This window comes from Triturus cristatus, chromosome 3_2, assembly GCF_964204655.1.
Source record: "Triturus cristatus chromosome 3_2, aTriCri1.1, whole genome shotgun sequence".
In the NCBI taxonomy this organism is placed as follows: domain Eukaryota; kingdom Metazoa; phylum Chordata; class Amphibia; order Caudata; family Salamandridae; genus Triturus; species Triturus cristatus.
The window spans coordinates 580,692,853-580,720,090 of record NC_140584.1 but is presented as its reverse complement, the minus strand read 5'-3'; the positions used below and the strand labels follow the sequence as shown (position 1 = coordinate 580,720,090).

The following is a 27,238-nucleotide window of genomic DNA, read 5'->3' as shown; positions in this document are numbered from 1 at the left end:
AGGATGTTTATCACGATGAGCAATTCTTTATCAGCATTTAGGAAGTTACGGTTATCGATATATACAAGGGGGGATCGAGGGATCCGCAAGAGTCTCAAAGTCTTTGGTAGGGACGGGGTAGCGGGACAGTCTTTGGTAGCAGCTGGGTACGAGGGTACCTTAGGCCCAGTTCTTGTTCCTCAAGCTGGAGGGACTCCGTGTCCCGGAGTGGTCGAGCCGCGACGGTGTCAGCAGGGCTCTGGTGATCAGTTCGTGGAGCTTGAGCCGCGACTAGGTCAGCAGGGCTCTTAAGGTGGTTCAGTTCAGCTCGAGCTGCGACGACGTCAGCAGGGCTCTGGGGGAGGCTTCAGCGAGGTTGGGCCGCGACAGCGTCAGCAGGGCCCCGATGTTCCGTGAGGTTCCTTTTCTCAATAAGGTGGAGTCGCGACGCAGTCAGCTGGGCTCGTGGTATAGGGTCAAGCAAGAGTTCTTCTCCGTAGGGTCAGCCGCGATTCCATCAGCAGGGCTTTTGACTCCGGGATACAACTGCTGTTCCATTGCGGGGTTGCCCCAGATATAGGTCTGGAGCCCTTTGATGTCCGGACCCTTGCGCCTGGGGGGGGGGGGCGGAGAGGCCGGGCTGGGAGAGGCCAGACGCCCAGCGGGAGAGGCGCCAGGCCCGGAGAGGCCGGAGGACAATCGCACCTAGGTGTGGAGGGACGGTAGGGGTCCCATCGAAACTCTCCTCCTCCGGGAGAGGTGAAGTGGCCATGCGGTGCCCCCTGGCCAGATCTTGGTGCCTCGATGTCGGGGCTTCGCTGGGGCCGAGGCCGGGGGGAGCCGGGTCGCGTGGGCTGGTGCGTGGAGCAAGCATGGGGGGAACCCCGAAGAGATGAGGGGTTCCTGTGCGGCCTGGAAAAGGGGGCCGCTGAGGCGGGTGTAGGCAAACGGGTACAATCCAAGGGGGACCTCGAAGGGAGGAGGGGTCCCTGGCGGCCTGAAAGGGTGGCCCGTGTAGGCCGGTGCGGGGGACGAGCACAATCCAAGAGGGTTAAGACCACGCCACGAGGCCGGGTCCAATAGTGCTGCACGATGGCAGTTAGTGGAGTCTGAAGATTGTGGGCTATCAACGTGCCCCAGCAGGCTTCTCAGCTGTTATGGCTATGTGTTGTGAACCGGAGGTCAGTCAACTGACCATTAGGAGTCTCTTGAATTTGACTTGGCTCTGGATAGGACTTCTCCACGAGCAGGACACAGCCGGCCTCCTTTGCCAGCTGCGAGATTCAGCAAGTTTAGTCTAAGCTGGTGCAGCCTCTCTTTGCCAGTTGCACAGTGCAAGCAGGGTCGTCCTTCTAACAGTCCAGAAGAGATCTGAGTTTTGGGTGCCAGGGATTCCCTATTTATGTTCAGAAAGTGCCATCAGGGTAGGCGTGGCCACCACTCCTGATGACCGATTAATGGGAAGTGCAGCATCTGGCTAGCCCTAGATGCAGCATTCTGCCCACTCCTAATACGGTAGAACCACTCTTTCAGAGTCCAGAACTCCCTAGCCCAACCCACAGGTGTGGCTACCCAGAGGGTTACACGCTCTTGAAAAACAAGTTTGACAACAGGTTTTGCCCTCTCCTTCCTGGGTGCCAGCTAGTCTGCCTAAACAATGGGGCTGCCCCTCTCCCAAGGTTTCCCCATTTGCTCTTCAAAAGTGGCTTCAGCTTTGAAATTCGCCTTTTTGGCCAACACCTGTTTGGCTTCCTGCAGGAAGGAGGTAACACTTCTCTCAAGTTTGGGGCCCGTAATGTCTCCTTTCCCATAAGTCGTTAGCATGTCTCCCAAGAAGGGCAGAAAGCTGTCTTGGGTTGAAGCTCCATGTGTAACCGGTAAGGGCACAGGATTATGAGGCAACTAAGTGGCAACTTTATAACTGATGCACACAGTAACTTGTTACAATAACATGTTACATTTTAAATTCGACTTGAGAATCAAGACAGGCTTAATGTAACACATTGTTTAATTGCTTGGAGCATCAACTCTGTTCGCACCATTCAGGAGTTTAAAATGTATGTTCTGTAACTGCAATGTACCTCAACTAAAAGTCCAACTTCTCTTCAAGGGCGGGACTGCTTTGATGCAGCTTTACTGCTGGAGGCATTTTCTGCTGCTAGCACCAGGTAGAATTCCAAACCATGTGGTTGTGAATGGTCCTGAGGCAAGACAGAGATGGTTGAGTGCTCCTTTATAGACAGAGTGATGTGCTTGGGGGCTCAAGATAGACAACTTTGTCTTTTTACCAACTGCGGAAAGGAAGAAGCTGCTCATATGCTTGTATTTTGTAACCATCTTCAGCAGTCTGCAGAGTTACTTTATAGAAATGTTTGGCATCCATTTGCATGCCTTTTTATGTAGGTAATGTACAAGGATGTGACAGCTTGAGCTTTGTGAATGGGAAAAACATTTTCAGCTTATTGATCTAGTTACTTACCTTTGATAACGCTCTTTCTGCTACAGACTCCTCAGCTTTTCAATATTCCCCAGGAGTCAGACTGGTTCCGAAAAAGTTTGCAGCAGTACCTCTGTGCGCAGGTAAGTGGTGCAGCACAGTGCCTCAATGGCTCCATTTCCCTCCAGAAATGATGTGCGCAGTCAATATAGGCACCACTCCTGCGTGCAATCTGTTAGTTTTGCAGCTGTCCGCACCCCCAGCAACCGAGCCCCAATTGGTTCGGACTATGTGTGCAGATTCCTAGACTTGGTATCTTACTAATGGATTTGGAGTCCATTCCACAGAATGGGGAAGATGAGAGGGTCGGTGAGGAATCCAGGGTTAGATGGACTCTACAAGAGAGATACCAGAACCAAAGGTAAGTAGCTTGTTGTTCAAATAGGGACTTCTAACCACTGATTCTTCATCTTCTGAACACATACCAAAGCAGTACCTATTTGGAGGTGTATCTGTGGATGAACTCAAACCAAAATGTCCTATAGGTCCGAGCGGCGAAAAGGCCACCTCGGCGAACCTAGCTATCCAGACAGCTGTGCTTTGTGAAAGTATGGAGTGAAGCCCATATAGTTGCCTGGCAAAAGTCCAGGGCAGGAACTCCCATGTCAATACAGTGGTAGCAGCTTTGCCCCTGGTTGAATGAGCCTGTAGTCCTTCTGGAGCCTGCTTTTTGTACCTCTCAGGAGGCCAGCCCCAAACCAGAAGTGACGCATCGGTCACCACTGAGCTCTGTGTGGGCTAGGGAGAGGGGTCTGACCCTAACCCAATTGTGGTCCAGTAACCACTGCTGCAGATCTTTCACAGTCTCCTCGGAAATCTGGACTTAGTCTGAGAGGTCCCCTTGATGTTGGGCCTACTAAGAGTTCAGGTCTCACTGCAGAGCCTGCATAGGTCATTTGGTGTGCTTGACCAGCAGGATGCAGAAGGCAAGCAGCCTCAGAGTTGCCCTCAATGAGATCCCGGACAGAGGCCGAACGATTGGGTTATAGCCGGTATGTCCTGGACTCTCCTTTGCAGAAGAAAGGTATGAAACCAAACCAGTTCCAGAATGGCTATGATAATGGGGAGAATCTGAGAGGAGTCAGGTGTGACTTCATCACATTGGTAATAAACCCTTAAGATGACAGGTGGTTTGCGTAGTCTGGAGGTGGTTGAAGACTGTGTGGGGTGAGCTCACCTTCAATAACTAGTCGTCAAGGTAGGGGAAGACAAGGCCTCCCTCATCTCCGAAGGTGTGATGCAACCACTGCTATCACTTTCTTGAATATCCGAGGCGCACTGGTGAGACCAAACGAAAGCACAGCAAACTAAAAATGCTCCTGTCTCACCACATTGCGCAGGTAGGGCTGGATGGCGGACATCGTGGTGACCTAAGGCAACCTCCAAAAACAAAGTACTATTTATTCATTATATTGACTGCTTTGTAAGGTGCAACCCATAAACCGCCTTCTCTCTTCATAAACAGGCATAATTATTAATTTCAAGGGAAACATCTTTTCTACCTAGGAAAGGATCTAAGGCTAACTTGGAGCTCTGAGGTGTAATCAAACGATAGTGAGCTAGACTTAAAGAGTCTCAAATCGTTCTCTAGCCCTCTTTACAAAATACCTCCTTTGGATCTTTCCAGATTTCTTACACTCAAACATTTCTAAACTTCATCGCAAAGATCACTATAACTTTTAGGCTAAACCGACCTTTCACATAGGGCCACCAGATTATTCCACTTCACCAGTACACTAACTTTCAGTCCTGGCCTTTCATTTACCAATAAGGAGTTACAGTCTTGGTTTAATTCAATTAAACCAATTGGATTAACATACCAGAGAACAATCATTTGTGACTGAAAAGCCACCACAAATGGAGAAGTGGTAATCCTTTATAGAGTAATCTGGCAAACCTACTCTAAGAGTTATCCCCAGATTTAAGAACAATCCACCACCCACTTGAGGAACCATGTTATAATTTCTCATCAATGTGACCTCCCCAGCATCTTGGTATCAGCAATCTCCCCCCTAGTATTTCTAGGATGTCATCTTCTGTGGCTACACTTCCTTATCTGAGAGCTGGCCACAGGGGTGCACTTACCCAGCATCTGCTTCTGTTCCTGTGGGGGAGCAGCAGCCAACATGGAAGCAGTGAGGGGCTCCTGGCCCTGGACATGGACTGCAGGCTGGGGGGTCTGTTTAATCAGAGGCAGAGATGGGTTAATGTTTTTATATAATAAAGTTCCCATGCATTTATTGGACAAGCATTTCCATCTAATGCACTCTGTATAGATAATAGGCCTCCCCATCTGATACACCCAGTTAAGAGGAGGAGCTCCACCATGCCACACACTCTGTTGCGGACAAACCCCTATACCTTACTATCTCAACAAAGAGGACTAGGAAGAGATGTGGCGCCACGGCCAGGGCGACTGACGCTGGCATCTGGGGCTCGCGGTTTGATCCCCGGCACTGGCGGCAGGTCAGCCCAGCACCATGTGACTCTGGGCAATAGCTTGCTGAATCTTCCCGACGGCCCCCAGCACCGGGATGCCTTCAGGTAGCTGTTCGTGCTTTACAAATAATGGATTAAAAGAGGGCTCCCCCCAATCGCATACACTCTGAATAAGGAATAGATCTCCAACAGCTCACCCACTCCGTACAGAAGGCAATCATACTGTACATAGAACCCACTCTACCATTTCACTCTGTCTATTCAGAGAAAAAGGTCATCTCTCACCCAGACTGCAAAGAAAATACACTCTACAGGGTAAGCACACATTCTCCTAATCACCCAGTATCTAGAGAATAAGCCTCTCCCCATCCTTCAAGTATGCCTCCATCCAGCCTATACCCCTTACTCACTCATCCTCCACCTCAGTTCCATATATCACATCTTCATGGTCGTCTTCTTTTCCTCTCACCCGTCCCTTTTCACCCCTGATCACCTGCAATTTGTTCACCACTTCTTCAAACTCGTCTGAAGTAGTCAAAGGAGAACGAGATAATGAGATTCTTACCGGTAGAGGCTGAATGGCTGGGTGTGGGCCACGGATGTTCGATGCAAATTTATAGGGTGCAACAGTCCTTGGGGGTGGGGCTACAACTGTAGAGCGGGGGATCAATGCAGGAGGAGCAGTGGCAAGTCCTGTAAACAAAAGATTGAGAAAAACATGTTAAACTAGTGGGTACGGAATAAAAAGTTGATCTGTGAATCTGGAATAGTAGCAATCTTCCAAACTATTAATAACTATTTCATTGGGAACCTAATGGCTGTGGTCCTCCTTTTCCTCCAGTTTTATGCATAGGACATACAATATCACAGAATATTACCAGAGCAAATGTACTATCATTTTTTTGTTGAAAGGACGATGTCTGTGTCTGTGTGTGTGTGTGTGTGTGTGTTTTGGATTATGTTACCCTTTACGCATTTGTTCATGGCACGTAGCGCTGCAGATTCACATGCTGTGCATACTCCAACCATCTAGTGTTGTGTCCTGAGTTGTGCAAGCTATTTTTCTTCGATCTCGTGACTCCTTCTCTCTGTGGTATTGTGCATGGGCATCAACTCCTTTGTTAGAATTGTTTTCCCACAGGTGGGTGAGAAAGGAATGTGTAAGAAAAGTGATGTCTATACTAAATTTAAGGGTATCACTGTGAGAAAAAGTGCCATCTTTCTTGCATGGTATGTCCCCACTATTTGCTGAATTGCTGAATGTACTTTGACTGAGTGTGCCCTGAGTTCCTGCCAATCAGGTGCCCAGGGCCTATGTTGCTTCCCTAAAAAGTGTGCTGAAACCTAAACCCAAATTGGCAAACCCTGGCCACATGTCAGCCCCTGGTAAATGGTACACTAGGTACCCAGGGCCTTGTGACCAGGGAAGGCCCCTAAGGTCTGCAGCACTTATTGTGCCACCCTTAGAGGCCCTGACACAAACACACTGCCCTTGCAGGCTGAGTGTCTGGGTATAGAACAAAACAGAGAGTCGACATGGCACACATCCCTGTGTGCCATGCCCACAACACACACTGCCATGGCATACATCAGTCATCCCTCTAGCTGGGTGCCCTATGCCAGTGGTGTGGGTACAGGAGCATGAGCCCTGTGCCCCTACAGTACCAAGGTCCATTCCTGGGCACTGTAAGTGCAATGCTGCCATTTAAGAGTATATGGTGCTGGGAGATCGTCAACACGAACTCCACAGCACCATGATGGCTCCACTGAAGATTGAGAAGTTTGGTATCAAACTTCTCAGCACATTAAACCCGAACTGATGCCAGTGCAGGATTTAATGTACAATGCACAACAGAGGGCATCTTAGAAATGCCCCCTGAACCTAACCTTCAATCCACGTCTGCTCTGAGGCTGCCTAGGCTGCCACCCAGCAGACATGTTGCTGGACCCCTGGGTAGGAGAGCCCCTGTTTTCCTGGGCCTGCAACAATGCACATCCTGGGCGAGGTGCTAAATCTCCTCCCCCAGGATGGGCAGGGGGAAGCTTCAAAGGCATGCTGCCTCTGTGAGCTTCCCCAGGCCCCTGCAACCCCCACTCTGGCGGGAAGCTTTGGCCGGAAACCCCAAATAAGGACAGGGGATGTGCCAGCCTGCCAACCCCACCCTTCAGGTGGGGGAGGCGAGGTGAAGCACATCTCCGGGCTCTCGCCATCTTGAAGATGGGGAGCCCTACCTTATCAGGACTAGGCTACTGCCCCCCTCCCACAGGAGAGAGGCAGGATAGGGGGGTGTACCCACCCCAGGACAGGGACCCATTGGTCCCTACCTTTCACCTACCTGTAACGCCCCTAAATCTAGTATTTAGGGGCTCCCTGAACCTTCCTTCCCCAGATCCCAGATTCGAAACTACAAAGAGCAAGAAGAAAGAAGATCTGCCCTGCAGCTGCTGAAAAGAGGAAGACACCAACTGCTTTGGCCCCAGCCCTACCGGCCTGTCGACCCTTGAACCTGCTCCTGCTCCAACCCGGCACCTCTTGTGGCCAGCAACCTCACCAACCCCGGAGGACCTGGCTACCTTTTGGCTCTAAGCCCCTGGGACTCCCATGAGTAGAGGCCCTACTCAAAAACCTATCTCTAATCCCTGGCAGCAGCCCGGAACCGCGAACCCAGCACACTCAGCACCAGCCAAGCCTGGCCAGTGCCGGAGTGAACAAAGACCCTGAGGACGACCCCACGGCGACTGTGATCCCGAATCCGGCACCCAAGGCCCTCCCTCGACACTCCTGAAGAAGCCTGCAGCCTCAGAACAAGGTGCCCCCCCAACCGCGATCAACAGAGGGTAAGATTTCCCGACACCAAAAGGCACCCCTGCACACGGCGCCCCACGGCCCCCTGTGCCCAATCCCGGGGTACCTACCTATCCTCCAACTACCCAACTTACCTCTCGAAGTGGTGGTGGCACCTGAAGAGTCCTCGTCCCCGAGCGTGCAGTCTTATTCTAAACCGGAGATTTCCCATTGAAATCAATTGAGCGCCCGAAGGCTCAAAAGCACCCTGCACCCAGCCGCCCGAGTGGCCCTGGCAGTGAAAACTCTACACTTACCCACTTCAACACTTTCCCTGAGTAAGTGACCAGGAGCTCAGCTCCCACAGCCGCGTGGCTTGCCAGTCAGCAGCCACCAACCAAGGCCCCTCTATCCTTCATAGGACAACATTGGGCCTACCTAACTCTCTCTGCACCCGGCCGCCCTAGAGCCGCTGAGGGTGAACCAATTTTAGTCTATGCCCAGAACCTCAACTCTGCCAGTCGAGTACTTACCCTTAAACCGCAAACTCTATTTTTCTCATAGGGTAACATGGACTGGCTTTTTCCTGAAATTTCTTCTAAGTGTGGACTTTTCAAATCTTAAAATATTCACCAAAAATCAGCCGAGTAACGAAAACGAAATTACTCACCTGCTCTTAGGTGAGCTCCCAGTGCTGGATCTTGGAGCCCAGCACTGACTCTGAAAAATACTTACAACTGTACTTACCCTTAACTCAATTTTCTTCCATAGGAATCCATTGACTGTTTTTCTGTGAAATTTCTTCTAAGTGTCGATTTCTGCAATCTTTAAATATTCTTCAAAAATCGAATAATATCTGAAAACGTAATTACTTACCTGTTTTGGATAAAGGTCCCAGTACTGAGTCTAGGCACCCAGTACTGGATTACAAAAGTAACGAGAACCTACTGTACCTGTAACCTGAATTTTCTTCCATAGGGAATCATTGCATGTTTCCTTTGAAATATTTTCTGTCAACTTTTAAAATAACTAAATATTGTTTAAAAATCATGACAGTTATTAAGTCGACTTTCATCACTTGATTCTGAGTACTGACCCATGACTGAATCTAGGATCCAGTCCTGGAATTCCAAAAGTAATCTAAAAAGTAATCTGTTGCAAATAACCTGAATTTACCATTGAGCTCAATGCATTGTTGTGTTTAAAAAATAGAGTTGCCTACTGCAACCACTTGTAACTGTTTACACAATTTTATTGCATTTTGCAGAAGTATTTATATGAAACATCTCATGCTGAGAAAGCATATTTTAAATCCAAGTGTTGGTTCTAAAATAAAACAAGCATATATTTTTTATATATAAATCATTGGCGTAGAGTTCAGTTATTGAGTGTGTGTGAGACCATTTGCTGACTGAGTGTGTACAACAAATGCTTTACACTGTCCTCTGATACTGCCTTACTGCTCGACCAAGCTACCACTTTAGAGAGTAAGGTTATATCTAACTTTAACCTCTGTCAAACCCTGGGGGACTGTGGACTCTGTACACCCTGTACCTATTAGGGAACAGTATATACATAGCCACTTCCTCACATTGATGGATCAGCGGTGGGATACAAACTTGCATTTGTTGGACTACTTGGTTACCATCTGATCACACGACAGAACGCTTAAAAATTGCCTTTAGAATTCGGATTGGTCTTTTTCAAAATTACTAAAAGTCTTGCTAGGGCCTTGCTTAAGTCCCATTAGAATTTTAGAAAAATAAAAGTCACTACAGTCAGGGTAGAGGATTAGAACTGTCAGGTTAGAATGTCTCAACCAAACCCAGCTGTTAGTGACAATAATAACATGGACCTGGTGGAGGAGCTCGACCTCACACCTGTCTTTCAAGGAATTGAGGTCCTTATGCAAACTTAAAAATTTACCAATGGGTCTGCATCCAACCAAACTACGGCTCCAGGAGCTCTTGGCTGTGTATGCTAAGGACCACCTATCTGAACATGGTGATGACCAGTCAGATGAGGAAGGGGAAGCAGAGGAGGTTGACAATAACCCCCCCATGCTATTCCCTAGGGAGGAGAGGGCACCCATACCCTCCAACCCAAGGATTAGCATCTGGGCACCTAGAGACTACACAGGTGGCTCTGGTACCAGAGAGAACCCCCCAGTGAAGAGGACAGCCTTGTGAGGCTGGCCAAAAGACTAGAGCTAGAGTCCAGGCTCCTGGCTCTAGAAAAAGAAAGAAGAGAGATGGGTTTAGCACCCATCAATGGTGGCAGCAATAATAAAAATAAGGATAGGGAGGAACCTTCTGACCTTAAAATCCCCAAAGGGATTGTCCCTAAATTTGAGGAAGGTGATGATATCACCAAATGGTTCACAGCCTTTGAGAGGGAACTGTTCTCTGGTAACTGCAGAGACAGGCTTCTGACCCTTTCTGGGCCAGAAGCAGGATCCTATGACCTCATGAAGAAAGCTCTGATTGAGGGATTTGGATTCACCACTGAGGAGTATAGAATTAGATTCAGGGGGGCTCACAAAACCCAGACCCAGTCCTGGATTAATTTTGTAGACTTCTCAGTGAAGACACTGGATGGTTGGTTAGCTGGACATGGTGTGCAGGATTTTACTGGATTGTATAATTTATTCATGAAGGAACATATATTGAGTAACTGCACAAATGAAAAGTTGCATCAGCATTTGGTAGACCTAGGTCTAATATCGAAGGCAGACCACTGGGTCAAGACTAGGGTGACAAAGACAGCCGCTGGGGGTGACCAAAAGAGAAAATGGTCCCAAAACCTCCCCAGGGGAAAGGTGGTGAGAATCCCCAAGATAAAAAGTCTGAGTCTTCCAAAGGGCCCCCAACCTTACTGGCCTGAAACAGGTAGTGGTCTCTCCAAAATTGCCAGCTGCCTGTCTGCTTGGAAATGATCTGGAAACCTCAGCCTGAGCTGAGGTTGAGCTAAAGGCCCATGCAGCCATGCTGGGCATCCCTGAATTGGTGTGTGTGCAAACCAGAGAACAGAGCAAGAGGGAGGGTGAACAAGTAGGACTGGAGCCTGAAATAATGGCCCAGCCAACCAAGAGAAAAGGAAAGAAGACTGGGGAACCAGCTTCTACACAGCAAAACATTCAGGACCCCTCTCCCCAGGGAGAGGATTTGGATACCCCTGAGGGAACTGAGTCCATGGAGCTTGACCCTTACCAGGTTGAACTCTTGGTCCCAGGGGGACCCTCTAGGGAAGAGCTGTGCCAGGGTCAGCGAGACTGTCCCACTCTTGAAAGCCTGAGGCAGCAAGCTGTTTCAGAAGCAAGGGGAGATGTTGAATATGCTACTTACCAGTATGCATCTGTTCTTGGCATGTAGGGCTGCTGACATTCATATCTGTGCATAGATCGCTGCCTAGTGTTGGGTCCGGATGTTTGCACGTTGTTGTCCTGGAAGAGTCTTCGAAGTATCACGAGATAGGTGACTCCTCCCCTGGACCACAGTGCGCATGGGCATCCTCTCCATCCTTAGATTGTTTTTCGCCATTGTGGCAGTGATGGAGTAGATACAGTAAGTGATGACCATGCTATACAGTAATTCTGAGAGCTGCAGCCGCTACAGGCGCCAGGGAGGAGGGCGGGCAATATGACTGTCAGCAGCCCTACATGCCAAGAACAGATGCATACTGGTAAGTAGCATATTCAGTTCGAGGCATGTAGGCTGCTGAATTCATATCTGTGCATAGAATACATAGCAGTACCTCCTATTAGCGGCGGCTACCCGTGCCAGCTGCAGCAGTCTGAAAAAGAGTTTTGAGAACAGCCTGTCCTACAGCTGCCTGCTGTTTTGAGTGTACATCTACACAGTAGTGTTTGGTAAATGTATGTATAGTGGACCATGTGGCTGCTCTACATATTTCCTGTAAAGGAATGTTTCCTAGGAAAGCCATGGACGCCCCTAACTTTCGTGTTGAGTGGGTGTGAGAAAGTGGCTCTGTATATACTGTTCCCTAATAGGTACAGGGTGTACAGAGTCCACAGTCCCCCAGAGGCTGATAGAGGTCAAAGTTAGGTATGACCTTACTCTCAAAAGTGGTAGCTTGGTCGAGCAGTAAGGCAGTACCAGAGGACAGTGTAAAGCATTTATTGTACACACTTAGTCAGCAAATGGTTTCACACACTCAATAACTGAACTCTAGGCCAATGGTTTATATATATAAAATATATGCTTGTTTTATTTTTAGAACCACAAAGGGGATACAAATATACTTTCTCAGAATGAGAGGTTGAATATAAATACTTGTGTCTTGAGCAATAAATTGTTGTAAACAATCACAGTTGGTTGAAATAAACAATCCTATTTCCTAAACATAACAATGCATTGAGCTCAATGGTAAATTCAGGTTATTTGTAATAAATTACTTTTCAGATTACTTTTGGAATTCCAGGTCTGGCTCCTAGATCCAGCCCTGGGTCAGTATTCAGAATCAAGTGATGAAAGTCGACTTAATAACTGTAATGATTTTTAAATAATATTTAGCTATTTCAAAAGTTAGCACTTAGAAAATAATTCAAGGAAAACATTCAATGGATCTCTATGGCAAGAAATTCAAATTGCAGGTAGAGTACTTTATCGTTACTTTAGTAATCCAGGACTGGGTACCTAGACCCAGGACTGGGGTCCTTATCAAAAACAGGTAAGTAATTTCGTTTGCAGAAATGGTACGATTTTAAAAGAATATTTCAAATTTGCAAAAGTAGACACTTAGAAGAAATTTCACAGAAAAGCAGACAATGGTTTCCTATGGGAGAAAAATGAGTTAGAGGTAAGTATAATTGTGGACACTTTTCAGAGTCAGGGCTGGGCACCAAGATCCAGCACTGGGAGCTCACCTAGGAGCAGGTGAGTAAATTCGTTTTTGTCACTTGGCTGATTTTTGGTGAATATTTGCAGTTTTGAAAAGTTGACACTTAGAAGATTTTTGAAGAAAAAGCCAGTCAATGTTACCCTATGAGGAAAATGAAGTTAGCGGTTTAAGGGTAAGTACTCGTCTGGCAGAGTTGAAATTCCGGGCATAGACTCAGGGGTCCCCCAGTGTCAGGTAGGTACAGTTGGTTCACCCTCAGCGGTTTCAGGACGGCCGGGTGCAGAGAGAGTTAGGCCCAATGTTATCCTATGAGGGATAGGGGGGCCTTGTTTGATGGCTGCTGTCTGGCAAGCCACGCGGCTGTGGGAGCTGGGCTCCTGGTCACTTACTAAGGGCAAGTGGGGAAGTAGGTTAGTGTAGAGAGTGCACTGCCAGGGCCACTCGGGCGGCTGGGTGCAGGGTGCTTTTGAGCCTTCGGGCGCTCAATGGAAATCAAAGGGAATGTTCCGGTTTGGAAAAAGGCTGCAAGCTCGGGGACGAGGATGCTTCAGGTGCCACCACCACTTCGAGGGGTAAGTTGGATAGTTGTAGGTTAGGTGGGTACCCCGGGATTGGGCACAGGGGGCCGCCGGGTGCAGGGGTGCCTTTTGATGTCGGAAATCTTACCCTCTGGTTGATCGCGGTTGGGGTGGCACTCTGTTCTGAGGCTGCAGGCTTCTTCCGGAATGTCGAGGGGGGTCCTTGGGTGCCGGACTCGGGGTCACAGTCGCCGTGGGGTCGTCTTCGGGGTCTTTGTCCACTCCGGCACTGGCCAGGCTTGGCTGGTGCAGAGTGTGTTGGGTCCGCGGTTCCGGGCTGCTGCCAGGGGTTAGAAATAGGTTTCTTGAGTAGAGCCTCTACTCATGGGAGTCCCAGGGACTTAGAGCCAAAAGGTAGCCAGGTCCTCCGGGGTTGGTGAGGTTGCTGGCCACGAGAGATGCCGCGCTGGTGCAGGTTCGAGAGTCGACAGGCCGGTAGGGCTGGGGCCAAAGCAGTTGGTGTCTTCTTCTCTTTATAGCAGCTGCAGGGCAGGTCCTTGTTCTTCTTGCTCTTCTTGTAGTTTTCTATCTGGAATCTGAGGAAGGAAGGTTCAGGGTGCCCCTAAATACTAGATTTAGGGGCGTTACAGGTAGGTGAAGGCCAGGGACCAATGGGTCCTTGCCCTGGGGTGGGTACACCCCCTATCCTGCCTCTCTCCTGTGGGAGGGGGGCAGTAGCCTAATCCTGATAGGGTAGGGCCTCCCATCTTCAAGATGGCGAGAGCCCGGAGATGTGCTTCACCTCGCCTCCCCCACCTGAGGGGTGGGGTGGGCAGGCTGGCACATCCCCTGTCCTTGTATGGGGTTTCCGGCCAAGCTTCCCGCCAGAGTGGGGGGTTGCAGTGGCCTGGGGAAACTCCAAATGGCGGCATGCCTTTGAAGCTTCCCTTTGCTCGTCCTGGGGGAGGAGATTTCTCACCTCACCCAGGATGTGCATTGTTGCAGGCCCGGGAGAGCAGGAGCTCTCCCACCCAGGGGTCCAGCAACGTGTCTGCTGTGTGACAGCCTCAGAGCAGACGTGGATTGTAAGTTAGCTGTAAGGGGGCATCTCTAAGATGCCCTCTGGGGTGCTTAGTACATTAAATCCCATACTGGCATCAGTGTGGGTTCAATGTGCTGAGAAGTTTGATACCAAACTTCCCAGGCTTTAGTGTTGCCATTATGGTGCTGTGGAGCTCGTGTTTGACGAGCTCTCAGCACCATGTACTCTTAAATGACAGCACTGCACTTACAGCGCCCAGGAATGGACCCGGGTACTGTAGGGGCACAGGGCTCCTGCTCCTGTGCCCACACCATAGGCGTAATGCACCCAGCTAGAGGGGTGGCTGACATATGTCTTGGCAGTGTAGGTGATGGGCATGGTACACAGTGATGTGTGCCATGTCGAGTTTTTGTTTTGTCCTGCACCCAGACACTCAGCCTGCAAGGGCAGTGTGTGTGTGTAAGGGTACAGGGCCTCCGAGGGTGGCACAATGAGTGCTGCAGCCCTTAGAGGCCTTCCCTGGCCACAAGGCCCTGGGTACCTAGGGTACCATTTACTAGGGGCTGACATGTGGCTAGGGTTTGCCAATTTGGAGTTTGTGTGGTTTAAGGAAGGAACATAGGCCCTGGGCACCTGATTGGCAGGAACCCAGGGTACACTCAGTCAAAGTACATTCAGCAATTTAGCAAAAAGTGGGGGCATACCATGCAAGAAAGATGGCACTTTCTCACAGTGGGCTCGTGGGGGAATCGTTAATGTGCGTTTAGCTTTTTGATAGCAAATTTGAATACATTTAACGATCCATCTGGCTATACCTGCTTTGGAAATGGCGTTGCCTTGTGTTGTGGAGAAAAGGCAACGAAAAGTTGTTTTGTCTTCCTAAAGTCCTTAGTTCTGTCTATATAGTACATGAGGGCCCTCTTTACATCTAGTGTATGGAGCATTCTCTCTGCGACATTCTGTGGATTTTGAAAGAAAACAGGCAGTTCAATAGTTTGATTCATGTGGAACTGCGATATCACTTTCGGCATGAATTTGGGGTTGGTACGTAGTACAACCCTGTTTGCGTGAACCTGTATGAATGGCTCTTGAATGGTTAGTGCCTGGAGTTCACTAACTCTTCTTAACGAAGTGATTGCCACTAGGAAAGCCACTTTCCAGGTGAGGAATTGAATCTCACATGAATGGAGAGGTTCGAAGGGTGGACCCATTAATCTGGTGAGGACCAAATTGAGGTTCCACACCGGTGCTGGTGGGTGTCTTGGGGGAATTACTCGTTTGAGTCCCTCCAAGAAGTTGATGGCAGGCACTCTGAATAAAGAGAGGTGCTGCCTGTTTTGGAGATAGGCTGCTATCGCGGTTAAATGGATACGTATTGAGTTGTATGCCAGATTGCATTGGTATAGGTGTAAGAGGTAACAGATGATGTTTTGAATGGATGCGTCCAGCGGGTTAATGTCATTGTTGTTGCAGTAAATGACAAACCTCTTCCATTTAGCCGCATAGCAAGCTCTGGTAGTGGGTCTCCTGGCCTCCTTGATGATATCCATACAGTCAGGTGGCAGGTTTAGGTAGCCAAACTCTAAGACTTCAGGAGCCAGATTGCCAGGTTCAGCTGTTGCGGATCTGGGTGCTGAATTTCGCCATGGTTCTGCGTCAAAAGTGCGGGTTTGATCCGCAGCCTTTGATGCGGCACCACGGAAAGTTCTCGAAAGGCGGTGTACCATGGTTGGCGCGCCCATGTGGGAGCAACTAGGATGAGTGTCAGTGAGTGTTGTCGCAGTTTGCGTGCCACTAGCGGTATTAATGGCGCTGGGGGAAAAGCGTACGCAAATCCGCCGGACCAGTTCATCCATATCGCATTGCCCTGTGACTGTGGATGTGGGAACCTGGCGGCAAAGCTTTGGCATTTTGCGTTTTCGTTTGTGGCGAATAGGTCTATCTCTGGATGACCCCACTGTTGGAAGTACGGTTGGAGTACTGACGGGTGTAGCTCCCACTCGTGCATCTGGTGGCTGTGTCTGCTGAGCAGATCCGCCATCTGGCTGTCCTTGCCGGGGAGGTGTTCCGCCATGAGGAATATGTTCCTCTGAATGGTCCACTTCCACATGCTCTGAGCCAGATGAGACAACTGTGGAGAGTGTGTTCCTCCCTGCTTCTGTATGTAGTACATGGCAGTCATGTTGTCCGTCCGGATCAACACGACTTTGTTGCACAAGTGTACTTTGAATGCCTTCATGGCTAGGAAGATTGCCATCAGTTCCAGAACGTTGATGTGCATCTTCTTTTGTTGGGTTGACCATAGTCCCTGCACTGTGTAAGTGAGTACATGAGCTCCCCAACCCTGGGGAGAGGCGTCCGCTGTCAGTATTATTTGTGGAACAGGCTCTTGGAGCGGTCGGCCCTTGCAAAGGTTTTGTGGATTCCACCAATGCAGAGAGTTGTATGCCCGACCGCTCACCAACACTAGGTCTTTTAATTGCCCGTGAGCCTGATTCCATTGACGTGCCAAGCACTCCTGAAGCGGGCGCATATGTAGTCTCGCGTGCGAACTATGAAAATGCAGGAGGCCATCATGCCTATCAACTGCATGAACACTCGCGCAGGAAGGGAGTGTTGAGGTTTGAACTTTGAGATCAGCAGTTGCATGCTGTTGATCCTCACTAAATTTGGCTGAGCTGTGGCTGCCAGAGTGTTTATGGTCGCGCCCAGGTACTGTCGTACGTGTGCGGGTTGGAGATGTGATTTTGGGTAATTTAGTGAGAATCCCAGACTGTGAAGAAGGTGAATGGTGAGGGACATGTGGCTGGCACATTGCTGGGCTGACTTTGCCTGAACAAGCCAGTCGTCCAGGTAAGGGTAGACGTGAATGTGTTGTCTCCGTAGATGTGCAGCCACTGTAGCTAGGCACTTGGTGAAAACCCTGGGTGCTGTTGTCACTCCGAAGGGGAGAACTTTGAATTGATATTGATGTCCCTGAATAGTGAACCTGAGATATTTTCTGTGTGATGGGTGTATGGGTATGTGGAAATACGCATCTTTGAGGTCCAGTGTGGCTAGGAAGTCTCCCTGACTGAGTAGCGGGAGAACCTGCTGTAGGGTGAGCATATGGAAATGCTCTGAGAGAATGTATTGGTTGAGGGGTCTCAGGTCTAGTATAGGTCTGAGCGACCCGTCCTTTTTTGGGATTAAGAAGTACAGAGAGTACACCCCTGTCCCCTGCTGGTCGATGGGCACGACCTCTATTGCACCTTTTTGCAGCATACTTAGCACTTCCTGCTGCAATAATGCCAAGTGCTCTACGGACATAGGACGGTGCTTTGGCGGTATGCTGGGTGGAGTGGATGTTAATTCGAGACAGTAACCGTGCTGGATAATGTCCCTGACCCACCTGTCTGTGGTGATGGTTTTCCACGCGGACAGGAACTGCTGGAGTCTCCCCCGACAGGTGTTATGTGGTCGGGGGGAAGGGAGAGGGCGTCACTGTTTGTTTTTGGGGGAGGACCTGGTGTTGCCGTAACCACGTCCTCTGCCCTTGGTGCTGGAGCCACGATATCCACCTCTGTTGGTTTTATCATAGGTACTTTGTGTGCCCCCTTTAGTGTATTGCGGCTGTGACCCCTGACCTCTAGCTGCTCCTCTATTCCCGGGGCGACGAAAGGAGCCACTACGAAACTGCTGCGTCTGCAGAGCCCCCATTGATTTCGCAGTGTCAGCGTCTTTCTTAATTTTTTCGAGGGTAGTGTCAACTTCAGGACCAAATAAGTAGTCGGGGTTGACCAGTTGATTTAAGATATTGTTCTGAATCTCCGGCTTGAAGCCTGAGATTCTCAACCATGCGTGCCGTCTCAACATGACGCTTGTGTTGATTGCCCTCGCCGCTGTGTCGGCAGCATCCAGGGCGCACTTGATGGATGCATTGGTAAGGAGCTGTCCCTATCTGATGAGGAGCTCCGCCGCCTCTTTATATTCATCTGGCAAATGTTGGAGTAGTGATTCTAGTGTGTCGTAGTGGGACCGATCATAACGGGCCAGGAGTGCCTGTGTGTTGGCAATGCGCCAGATGTTTGCTGCTTGCTCTGCAATCCTTTTGCCTGATGTCTCCAGCGCTGTGGACTGCTTGTCTGGGGGAGGAGCATCACCTGTTGTCTGCGAATGGGCTCTTTTGCGAGCATTAGCAACCACCATGGAGTCCAAAGGTAACTGACCCCTAATGTACATAGGGTCTCCGGGTGCAGGCTTGTATTTTTTTTCAATCCTGGGGTTTAGCACCCGTGCCCTGGTTGTTTCCTTAAAAATGTCTTTTGCAGGTTTGAGAACTCCTTTCAACATGGGCAGAGTTTTGACAGTTCTTTCGGAAGAGGCGAAAGTGTCCACCAAGAAGTCTTCTTCGACAGTGTCAGAATGGAGTTCTACTCCATGATTGGCAGCAGCCCGTTCTATGAGGGCATTGAAGGCAGCAGTGTCCTCTGTGGGAGATGTCTTTGTGCTGTAAAGCTGCGTGTCATGGGTATCTGGTGCGGTACCCTGGTCTGTAGGGTCATCCCATTCCTGATCTGGGTCTTGCAGGTGCTCATCAGGATCGACATCCCCAGGGTAGGTGGTATCATCCCCTACATAGTCCTCTATTGCGTCTGTCTCTGAAGGCGTAGGAGAAAAGGACTGGGGATCCTGATGGGAGGGTTGAAAGCGTTCATGAAGCACTGGCTCCGACCCTGCTGGCAATTTGTGCTTGAGAGGGATTTTGTAGGAGTCCAATCCCCTCTCTGGCGTGATTTTCCACTTGCGGAGCATCAGTCTACCAGTGTTGGCGTCGATGAATTGTGGCTGTGAAGGCTCAAAATCTGTGTGTCCAGTGGATGGGGACTGTGTCTGGCGGACACGTGTCCGGATCTCGAACATTTTCGGCGCCGTGGACGGCGGCAAGCCAAATGTGATGTTGGTCGGCGCCGAGGGTGCTTTTGGAGCCGTGTGCGTGTCGGGGCCCGACGTAGAGCGGAGGGCTGCCCGTTCCCTGATGCGTTGCAACGATGCCGCGACCTGTTGCACGGAGAACGCAGATGGCTCCTTGGAACCGGTCGGCACCTTGGAGGTAGGCGTTGACTGTTTTGCAGCCATGGGGTCATCGATCCGAAGAGAGGTATCGACGGTCGTTGGAGTCGACGACTTGGCGGGCGCCGCTGTCTTCGACGTCGACACAGACGGGGTGGCCACTTTGACTTTGGTGGTCGGGGCTGATGTCTTCGGTGCCAGAGGCTGAGGCGCCTTGTGGGGACAGAGGGCCTTCTTCTTGGGGTCGGCACCGATATCCGCTGCGGTGAGCTCGGCGCCGAAATCCCTTTTACTGCGGTCGGAGCCGATGGCCTTTGCCGGCGTCGAAGGAGTGGAGGGCTTCGAGGCCTTCGAGCCGATCACAACCAGTTTCACTTTTGGTTTCGATGGAACTGGTGCGACGATTGGTTTCGGTTTCGCTGAAGGGAATCCAGTCGTTTTCGTTAATAATGGCTCTTGCGGAATGTTCGAGGCCGGGCCTGAAGGCGGGGCCGAAGAACTTTGAGAGTGATCTCGGGTAAGGCCCGAAGGCGATCCCTCGACCTGAGCCTCATGACGACGCATTTTGTCGGCCTCCGTATCGACGGGTGGGCCTAGCTCCTCGCCAGAGCTATCTTCTTCGGCCCCAAAGGCCTCATCGTAGTCTCCTACCTCGTCGATGACTTCTTCCCTCTGAAAGATCACCTCATCGTCGTCTTCCGATCGGGAATCGTGTTCGGAAGCGGGGCTGGAGTCTACTTCTTCCACGCTCTCGGCGTCCTCGTCTTCGGTGCTAAAGATGTTGGCCGGGGCAGGCGCCGATTGCTGCGCCTCTAATCTCGCCGCCCGTCGATTCCGGAGAGTCTTCTTTGATCGGAATCGGGCACAGGCCATACATTTCGACTCATCGTGATCCGGTGAGAGACATTTGTTGCATACCGGGTGGACGTCGATGTGTGGGTATTTCGCGTGGCATAAAGGACACCGTTTGAATGGAGTCCTCGATTCCATCGTCGATCGAAGTTCGATGTTCGGACCAAACGGATCCGAAAAGCTGGAAGAAGGTTCTAAAGCACTAAAGAGACTAGTCGATACCGAACGGGAACAGTACCGACGATAACTAAAGGCCTTTTGGCCTTAAACTGAATTTTCCTAACTTGAGCTAAGATAAGCACATCCGAACCCATTGGCGGAAAAAAACAATCTAAGGATGGAGAGGATGCCCATGCGCACTGTGGTCCAGGGGAGGAGTCACCTATCTCGTGATACTTCGAAGACTCTTCCAGGACAACAACGTGCAAACATCCGGACCCAACACTAGGCGGCGATCTATGCACAGATATGAATTCAGCAGCTCACATGCCTCGAACCAGTGGTACTCACAGAGCTTATTGGGAAGAGGGATTACTGTATGCTGAGGCAAGAAACCCCATTCCTGGAGCCACCAGGAGGGTGGTAGTGCCACAGAAGTACAGGGAGTTCCTCCTAACTTTGGCTCATGACATCCCCCTAGCTGGACATCTGGGGCAATCCAAAATTTGGGAAAGGCTAGTGAGTTACTTTTACTGGCCCCAGATGCACCAAAAGGTAAAGGAGTTTGTCAGCTCGTGTTACCTGTCAAGCCAGTGGCAAGACAGGTGGCCACCCAAAGGCCCCCTTCATCCCACTACCAGTGGTGGGGGTCCCCTTTGAAAGGGTAGGAGTGGACATTGTGGGTCCACTTGAACCTCCCACAGCCTCAGGGAACAAATGTATTCTAGTGGTAGTGGATCATGCCACTAGGTACCCTGAAGCAATTCCACTTAGGACTACTACAGCTCCGGCAGTAGCCAAGGCCCTCCTGGGTGTCTTCACCAGAGTAGGGTTTCCTAAGGAGGTGGTTTCAGACAGAGGTTCCAACTTCATGTCTGCTTACCTAACACACATGTGGAAGGAGTGTGGGCTGCAGTATAAGTTTACTACACCCTACCACCCACAAACCAATGGCCTTGTTGAGAGATTCAACAAAACATTGAAAGGTATGATCATGGGGCTCCCTGAAAAACTCAAAAGGAGATGGGATGTCCTGTTACCATGCCTGCTTTTCGCTTACAGGGAGGTACCACAGAAGGGAGTAGGTTTCTCACCCTTTGAACTTCTGTTTGGTCATCCTGTAAGGGGACCACTTTGCCTTGTAAAAGAGGGCTGGGAGAGGCCTTTCCAAGAGCCCAAACAAGACATAGTGGACTATGTGCTTGGCCTAAGGTCCAGCATGGCTGAGTACATGGAAAAAGCATCCAAGAACCTTGAGGCCAGCCAGGAGCTCCAGAAGCACTGGTATGACCAAAAAGCTGCACTTGTTGAATTTCAACCTGGGCAACAGGTGTGGTTTTTGGAGCCAGTGGCACCAAGGGATCTCCAAGATAAATGGAGTAGCCCTTACCCTATCCTAGAAAGGAAGAGTGAGGTCACCTATCTAGTTGACCTGGGCACTAGCAGGACACCCAAGAGGGTCATCCATGTGAACCGCCTCAAGCTCTACAATGACCGGGCTGACATCACCATGCTGGTGGTGACTGATGAGGAGCAGGAAGCAGAGAGTGAACCTCTCCCTGACCTCCTCTCCTACAGCCCAAAAGATGGATCAGTAGATGGTGTGATCTTCTCAGACACCCTCTCTGCCCAACAGCAGACTGACTGCAAGCAGGTCTTGCAGCAGTATGCTAGCCTCTTTTCCCTGACCCCTGGTCTGACAAACTGGTGTACCCATGATGTGGACACTGGTGACAGTGCACCTGTCAAAAACAAAATCTATCGACAGTCAGACCAAGTCAAGGAGAGCATCAAAGCTGAGGTCAGCAAGATGCTGGAGTCAGGGGTCATTGAACCCTCTGAGAGCCCTGGGCCAGCCCAGTGGTTCTAGTCCCCAAACCTCATCAACAGGGTGAAAAGAGAGAAATTAGGTTCTGTGTGGACTATAGAGGGCTCAACTCTGTCACTAAGACAGATGCTCACCCTATCCCAAGAGCAGATGAACTGATAGATAAATTAGGGGCTGCCCAATTCCTCAGTACCTTTGACTTAACTGCAGGGTACTGGCAGATTGGCATGGCCCCAGGAGCAAAAGAAAAGACAGCATTCTCCACCCCTGATGGGCATTACCATCCATTGACTGTTTTTCTTTGAAATTTCTTCTAAGTGTCGATTTCTGCAATCTTTAAATATTCTTCAAAAATCGTATAATATCTGAAAACGTAATTACTTACCTGTTTTGGATAAAGGTCCCAGTACTGAGTCTAGGCATCCAGTACTGGATTACAAAAGTAACGAGAACCTACTGTACCTGTAACCTGAATTTTCTTCCATAGGGAATCATTGCATGTTTCCTTTGAAATATTTTCTAAGTGTCAACTTTTAAAATAACTAAATATTGTTTAAAAATCATTACAGTAATTAAGTCGACTTTCATCACTTGATTCTGAGTACTGACCCAGGACTGAATCTAGGATCCAGTTTGGAATTCCAAAAGTAATCTAAAAAGTAATCTGTTGCAAATAACCTGAATTTACCATTGAGCTCAATGCATTGTTGTGTTTAAAAAATAGAGTTGCCTACTGCAACCACTTGTAACTGTTTACAAAAGTTTATTGCATTTTGCAGAAGTATTTATATGAAACATCTCATGCTGAGAAAGTATATTTTAAATCCAAGTGTTGGTTCTAAAATAAAACAAGCATATATTTTTTATATATAAATCATTGGCCTAGAGTTCAGTTATTGAGTGTGTGAGACCATTTGCTGACTGAGTGTGTACAACAAATGCTTTACACTGTCCTCTGATACTGCCTTACTGCTCGACCAAGCTACCACTTTAGAGAGTAAGGTTATATCTAACTTTAACCTCTGCCAAACCCTGGGGGACTGTGGACTCTGTACACCCTGTACCTATTAGGGAACAGTATATACAGAGCCACTTTCTCACAGTAGGCACATGGTTTAGCAGGTGCAGTCCATGTCGCAGCAGCCTCTCTTTGCTTCCACGATGCAGCGAGGAAGTACTTCTTCGGTCTGTCCTCCAGTACAGTGGCGATCTGAGTTCTGGGTGCCATGAGTGCCCTATTTATGCTCAGAAAATGCCCTCCGGGTAGGATGCAATTGGTAGCCAATGGGCTACCAGGTTCCCTCCCTCCTGATGACCACTTCTTGGGAAGTGTGCCATCTGGCTATCTCAGTATGCACCTTTCTGCCCTCCCCCAAGATGGCAGAATCCCTCTCTCGGTGTCCAGAGCTTCCTAGCCCAACCCAGAGGTGTGGCTTCCATAGGGGCAACACGCCTCTGGAAAACTGGTTTGGCAACTGGTTTCCCCTCTCCTGTCCCAAGTACCAGCCTGTTTTCCTGAAGAATGGAGCAGCCCCTCTCCTAAGTGTTACCAATTTGCCCTTCAAATGCTGCTTCTTCTTTGAAGCTCGCCTATTGGGCGAAAACCCACGTGGCTTCCTGCAGGATGCAAAAAGCTGCTTGCAGGACAGACCCAGAGGTCAACAGTAAAGGGGCACTGGAAACCTTGGACAACTAGAGTGGCAACTTCTAAAGTTGCACTTTGTCCACCAGTGACAATAAATTCGATCTAACCATTAAATTGGACTTAATGAACTGGTTCTTTTGATACCTTACAGTACCAACTTTAGTAGTCCCAATCAGAAGTTAGCACAACTGATATGTCAGCTGTAACTCTGTACTTAGCAATGGTGTTATTAGCCTTTCCACAATAAAAAACACAGCTTGGCGTTTTGTGAAAAAGTGCCCTCTTTCGTGCATGGTATGCCTCCACTTTTTGCTGAATTGCTGATGTTCTTTGACTGAGTGTGCCCTGGGCTCCTGCTAATCAGGTACCCAGGGCCTTTGTTCCTTTCCTAAAACTGCATTGAAGCCTAAACCCAATTGGCATCTCTGGGCACATGTCAGCCCCTGGTAAGTGGTACCACAAGTACCCAGGGCACTGTGACCAGAGAAGACCTCAAAGGGCTGCAGCACTTATTGTGCCACCCTTAGAAGCCCTGTACCCTGACACTCACACACTGCCTAAGCAGGCTGCATGTCTTGGTGCAGAAAAAAGTGATGAGTCGACATGGAACACATCCCTGTGTGCCATGCTCACAAACCACAGCCCTGGCATACATCAGTCACCCTTCTAGCTGGGTGCCCTATGTCAGTGGTGAGGGTACAGGTGCATGAGCCCTGTACCCCTACAGTGCCCAAGTCCATTCCTGGCACTGTAAGTGCAGTGCTACCATTAAGAGTATATGGTGCTGGGAGTTTGTCATTACGAACTCCACAACACCATAATGGCTATATTGAAGACTGGGAAGTTTGGTATCAAACTTGTCAGCACATTAAACCCACACAGATGCCAGCGTAGGATTTAATGTAAAATGCACAACAGAGGGCATCTTAAAGATGCCTCCTGAAACTCGACCAACTTCTAGTGACCTGGCTGAGTGGCTGCCTAGGCTGCCACCACCAGACATGTTTCTGGACCCCTGGGTCGAGAGCTGCTGCTCTCGAGGGCCTGAAACAATGCACATCCTGGGACGAGGTGCCAAGCCTCTTCCCCCAGGATGGGCAGGGTTCAGGAAGGAGAAACTTCAAAGGCATTCCGCCTTTGTGAGCCTCTCCAGACCATTTGCTGCTTTCAGCAACTGGTCCCCACTGGTTCTACCCCCAGTTTGGGCAGGAGAACCGGCAGGAAAAACAAGTGGGGAAGAGAGGTGTGCCCACCTCTGCCAACTCCACCCCTCATGGGGGACACAGCCAACCAGGGGCAGCCTCCTGCCCCCCTCCCACTGGAGAGTGGCAGAATAGGGGGTGTACTCACCCCAGGGAAGGGACCCATTGGTCCCTGCCCTTTACCTACCTGTAACGCCCCTAAATTTAGTATTTAGGGGGCACCCTGAACCTTGCTTCCTCAGACCCAGACAAGAAACAAGAAGATAAGAAGAAGGACTGAAGAGTCGTGCAGAGCAAACAAGAAGACGACGCCCACTGACTTGGCCCCAGCCCTACCGGCGTGTCTCCCCCCTCGAACCTGCTCCTGCGAAATCCCGGTGTGTCCTGCAGCCAGCAACCTGAAGAAACCCGGGGGACCTGCCTGCCTACACTTCTAAAGACTGTATATCCCTTGAACACCGGATTTGTTCACCTCGGATTTGTTCAAACTGCAGCTTCTAGCGCCAGCCAGAGACAGCGAATCCAGCCCACTCTGCACCCGCCGAACCCGGCTCGAGCTCGAGTGGAAAAACACCACAAGGAAGTCACCCCGGCGATTCTGACCCGAGATCTGGCGACCCCTGACCTGCCTCAAGCCTCCAGCCGACGCCTGCAGCCAAAATCTAGAAGGCCCCCCTTACCGCGACCAGGAGCTGGTAAGAAGATCAGACCCCAAAAGGCACCCCTGCACCAGACGCCCCACGGCCTTGTGTGCCCAAACCGACGGTGCCTAACCAACCCTTAACTTCCCAACTTACCTCTCCAAGTGGTGGTCGCACCCAGAAGTCCTTCGTCTCCCTGCCTGCAGTGCTTTTGCAAACCAGAGGTTCTCCATAGAAAATAACAGGGCGCCCGACATCGAAACAGCACCCTGCACCCGGCCGCCCCAGAGCCGCTGAGGGTGCACCTTTGGTGCTACTTTGTTTCCCCATTTGCCCTGACCTTAACCCTAGGAGCTTTGCTCCCACAGCCCAGTGGCCTGCTTGCCAGCAGCCACCAACCGGAGGCCCCCTATCCCCCACTGGATAACATTGGGCCTCAACACCCTGCACCCAGCCGCCCTAGTGCCGCTGAGGGTGCAACAGCAGTATATCACTGACCCTGGGGGACCCCTGAGTCTAACCCCAGAACCTTAACTCCCATAGTCGATTACTCACCTGAGAACCGTTAACCTATTAGGATAACATTGACACTTCTCCCCAAAAAAGTTTCGAAATGTGGAGTTTTGAAATCTAAAAATATTCTTTAAAAATCGCACAAATAACCAAAACGTGTTTACATAACTGTTTGCAGGAAATGTCCCAGTGCTGAATCTAGGTATCCAGCACTGAGTTAGAAAAGTAACGTGAAAAGTAACTTACCTGCAATTTACTGGAAAAGCCCATTCATTTCAACGTACTGCTCCAAAAAGGTTTCTAGTCGATTACTTACCTGAGAACCGTTAACCTGTTTTCCCTTCATAGGATAACATTGACACTTTTCCTCCAAAAAGTTTTTAAGTGTGGAGTTTTGAAATATGAAAATATTCTTTAAAAATCATACGAATAACCAAAACGTATTTTCTTACCTGTTTCCAGGAAAGGTCCCAGTGCTGAATCTAGGTATCCAGCACTGAGTTAGAAAAATAATGTAAAAAGTAACTTACCTGTAATTTACTGAAAAAACCTATTCATTTCAATGTACTGCATTTGCTAAGTGTTGCATACTACTGCTCTCCTGTAAATCAAACAAAAACAATTGGCCTAGAGTTCAGTTCTTGAGTATGTGAATTCATTTGCTGACTAAGTGTGTACATCAAATGCTTAACACTGTCCTCTGATACTGCCTTACTGCTCGACCACTCTACCACAATTAGCGAGTAAGGTTCTATCTAACTTTAACCTCTGCCTACCTCTGGGGACACTTGGACTCTACTTTGGAAAAAGGGGGGAGAAACACTGGCTATACAACTGGTACGCTGTGCAGGAAGGAGCAAATATTAGATCAATATGCTACGTTTTGTTAAATCTATAAAAACTTTTTGTTGAAAGATGAAAATAATAATCATATTTTTATCAATATTTTTTATTTTTTATATATTATTGTAATTCCTGATTGAATTTCAAAAATTATTTCTCATATCAAAAAGTAAAAAATACATGCAATTGTGCCTATTTACAAGAACAATAAAATGAACAGTGCATCTACTAATGTCGTTGCTCAAAACCACATGTACATATATTATAAACCCAGCACTATTACAAGATGAAATAATACAGTATACTTGATTCAATTGCCAGCATAACAATGCTTTGCTCAAGTTGATCTCTTATAATACAAATCATTCATAGTATACACAAGA

At 49.3% G+C, this 27,238-nt stretch overlaps 1 protein-coding gene across 3 annotated transcripts in view; it reads right to left on the bottom strand.

Annotated features, from left to right (window-relative positions):
* The window catches only part of PABPC4 (poly(A) binding protein cytoplasmic 4), a 147,046-nt gene that overhangs the window by 5,084 nt on the left and 114,724 nt on the right, over positions 1 to 27,238 (bottom strand). For all 3 annotated transcript variants that reach the window (XM_085648354.1, XM_085648355.1, XM_085648353.1), the window contains 2 exons: positions 5,481 to 5,608; positions 4,562 to 4,655 (listed from right to left, as the gene is read on the bottom strand). In XM_085648354.1, the coding sequence (XP_085504480.1) occupies positions 4,562 to 4,655; positions 5,481 to 5,608 (222 nt within the window). The remainder of the gene's footprint in view (positions 1 to 4,561; positions 4,656 to 5,480; positions 5,609 to 27,238) is intronic.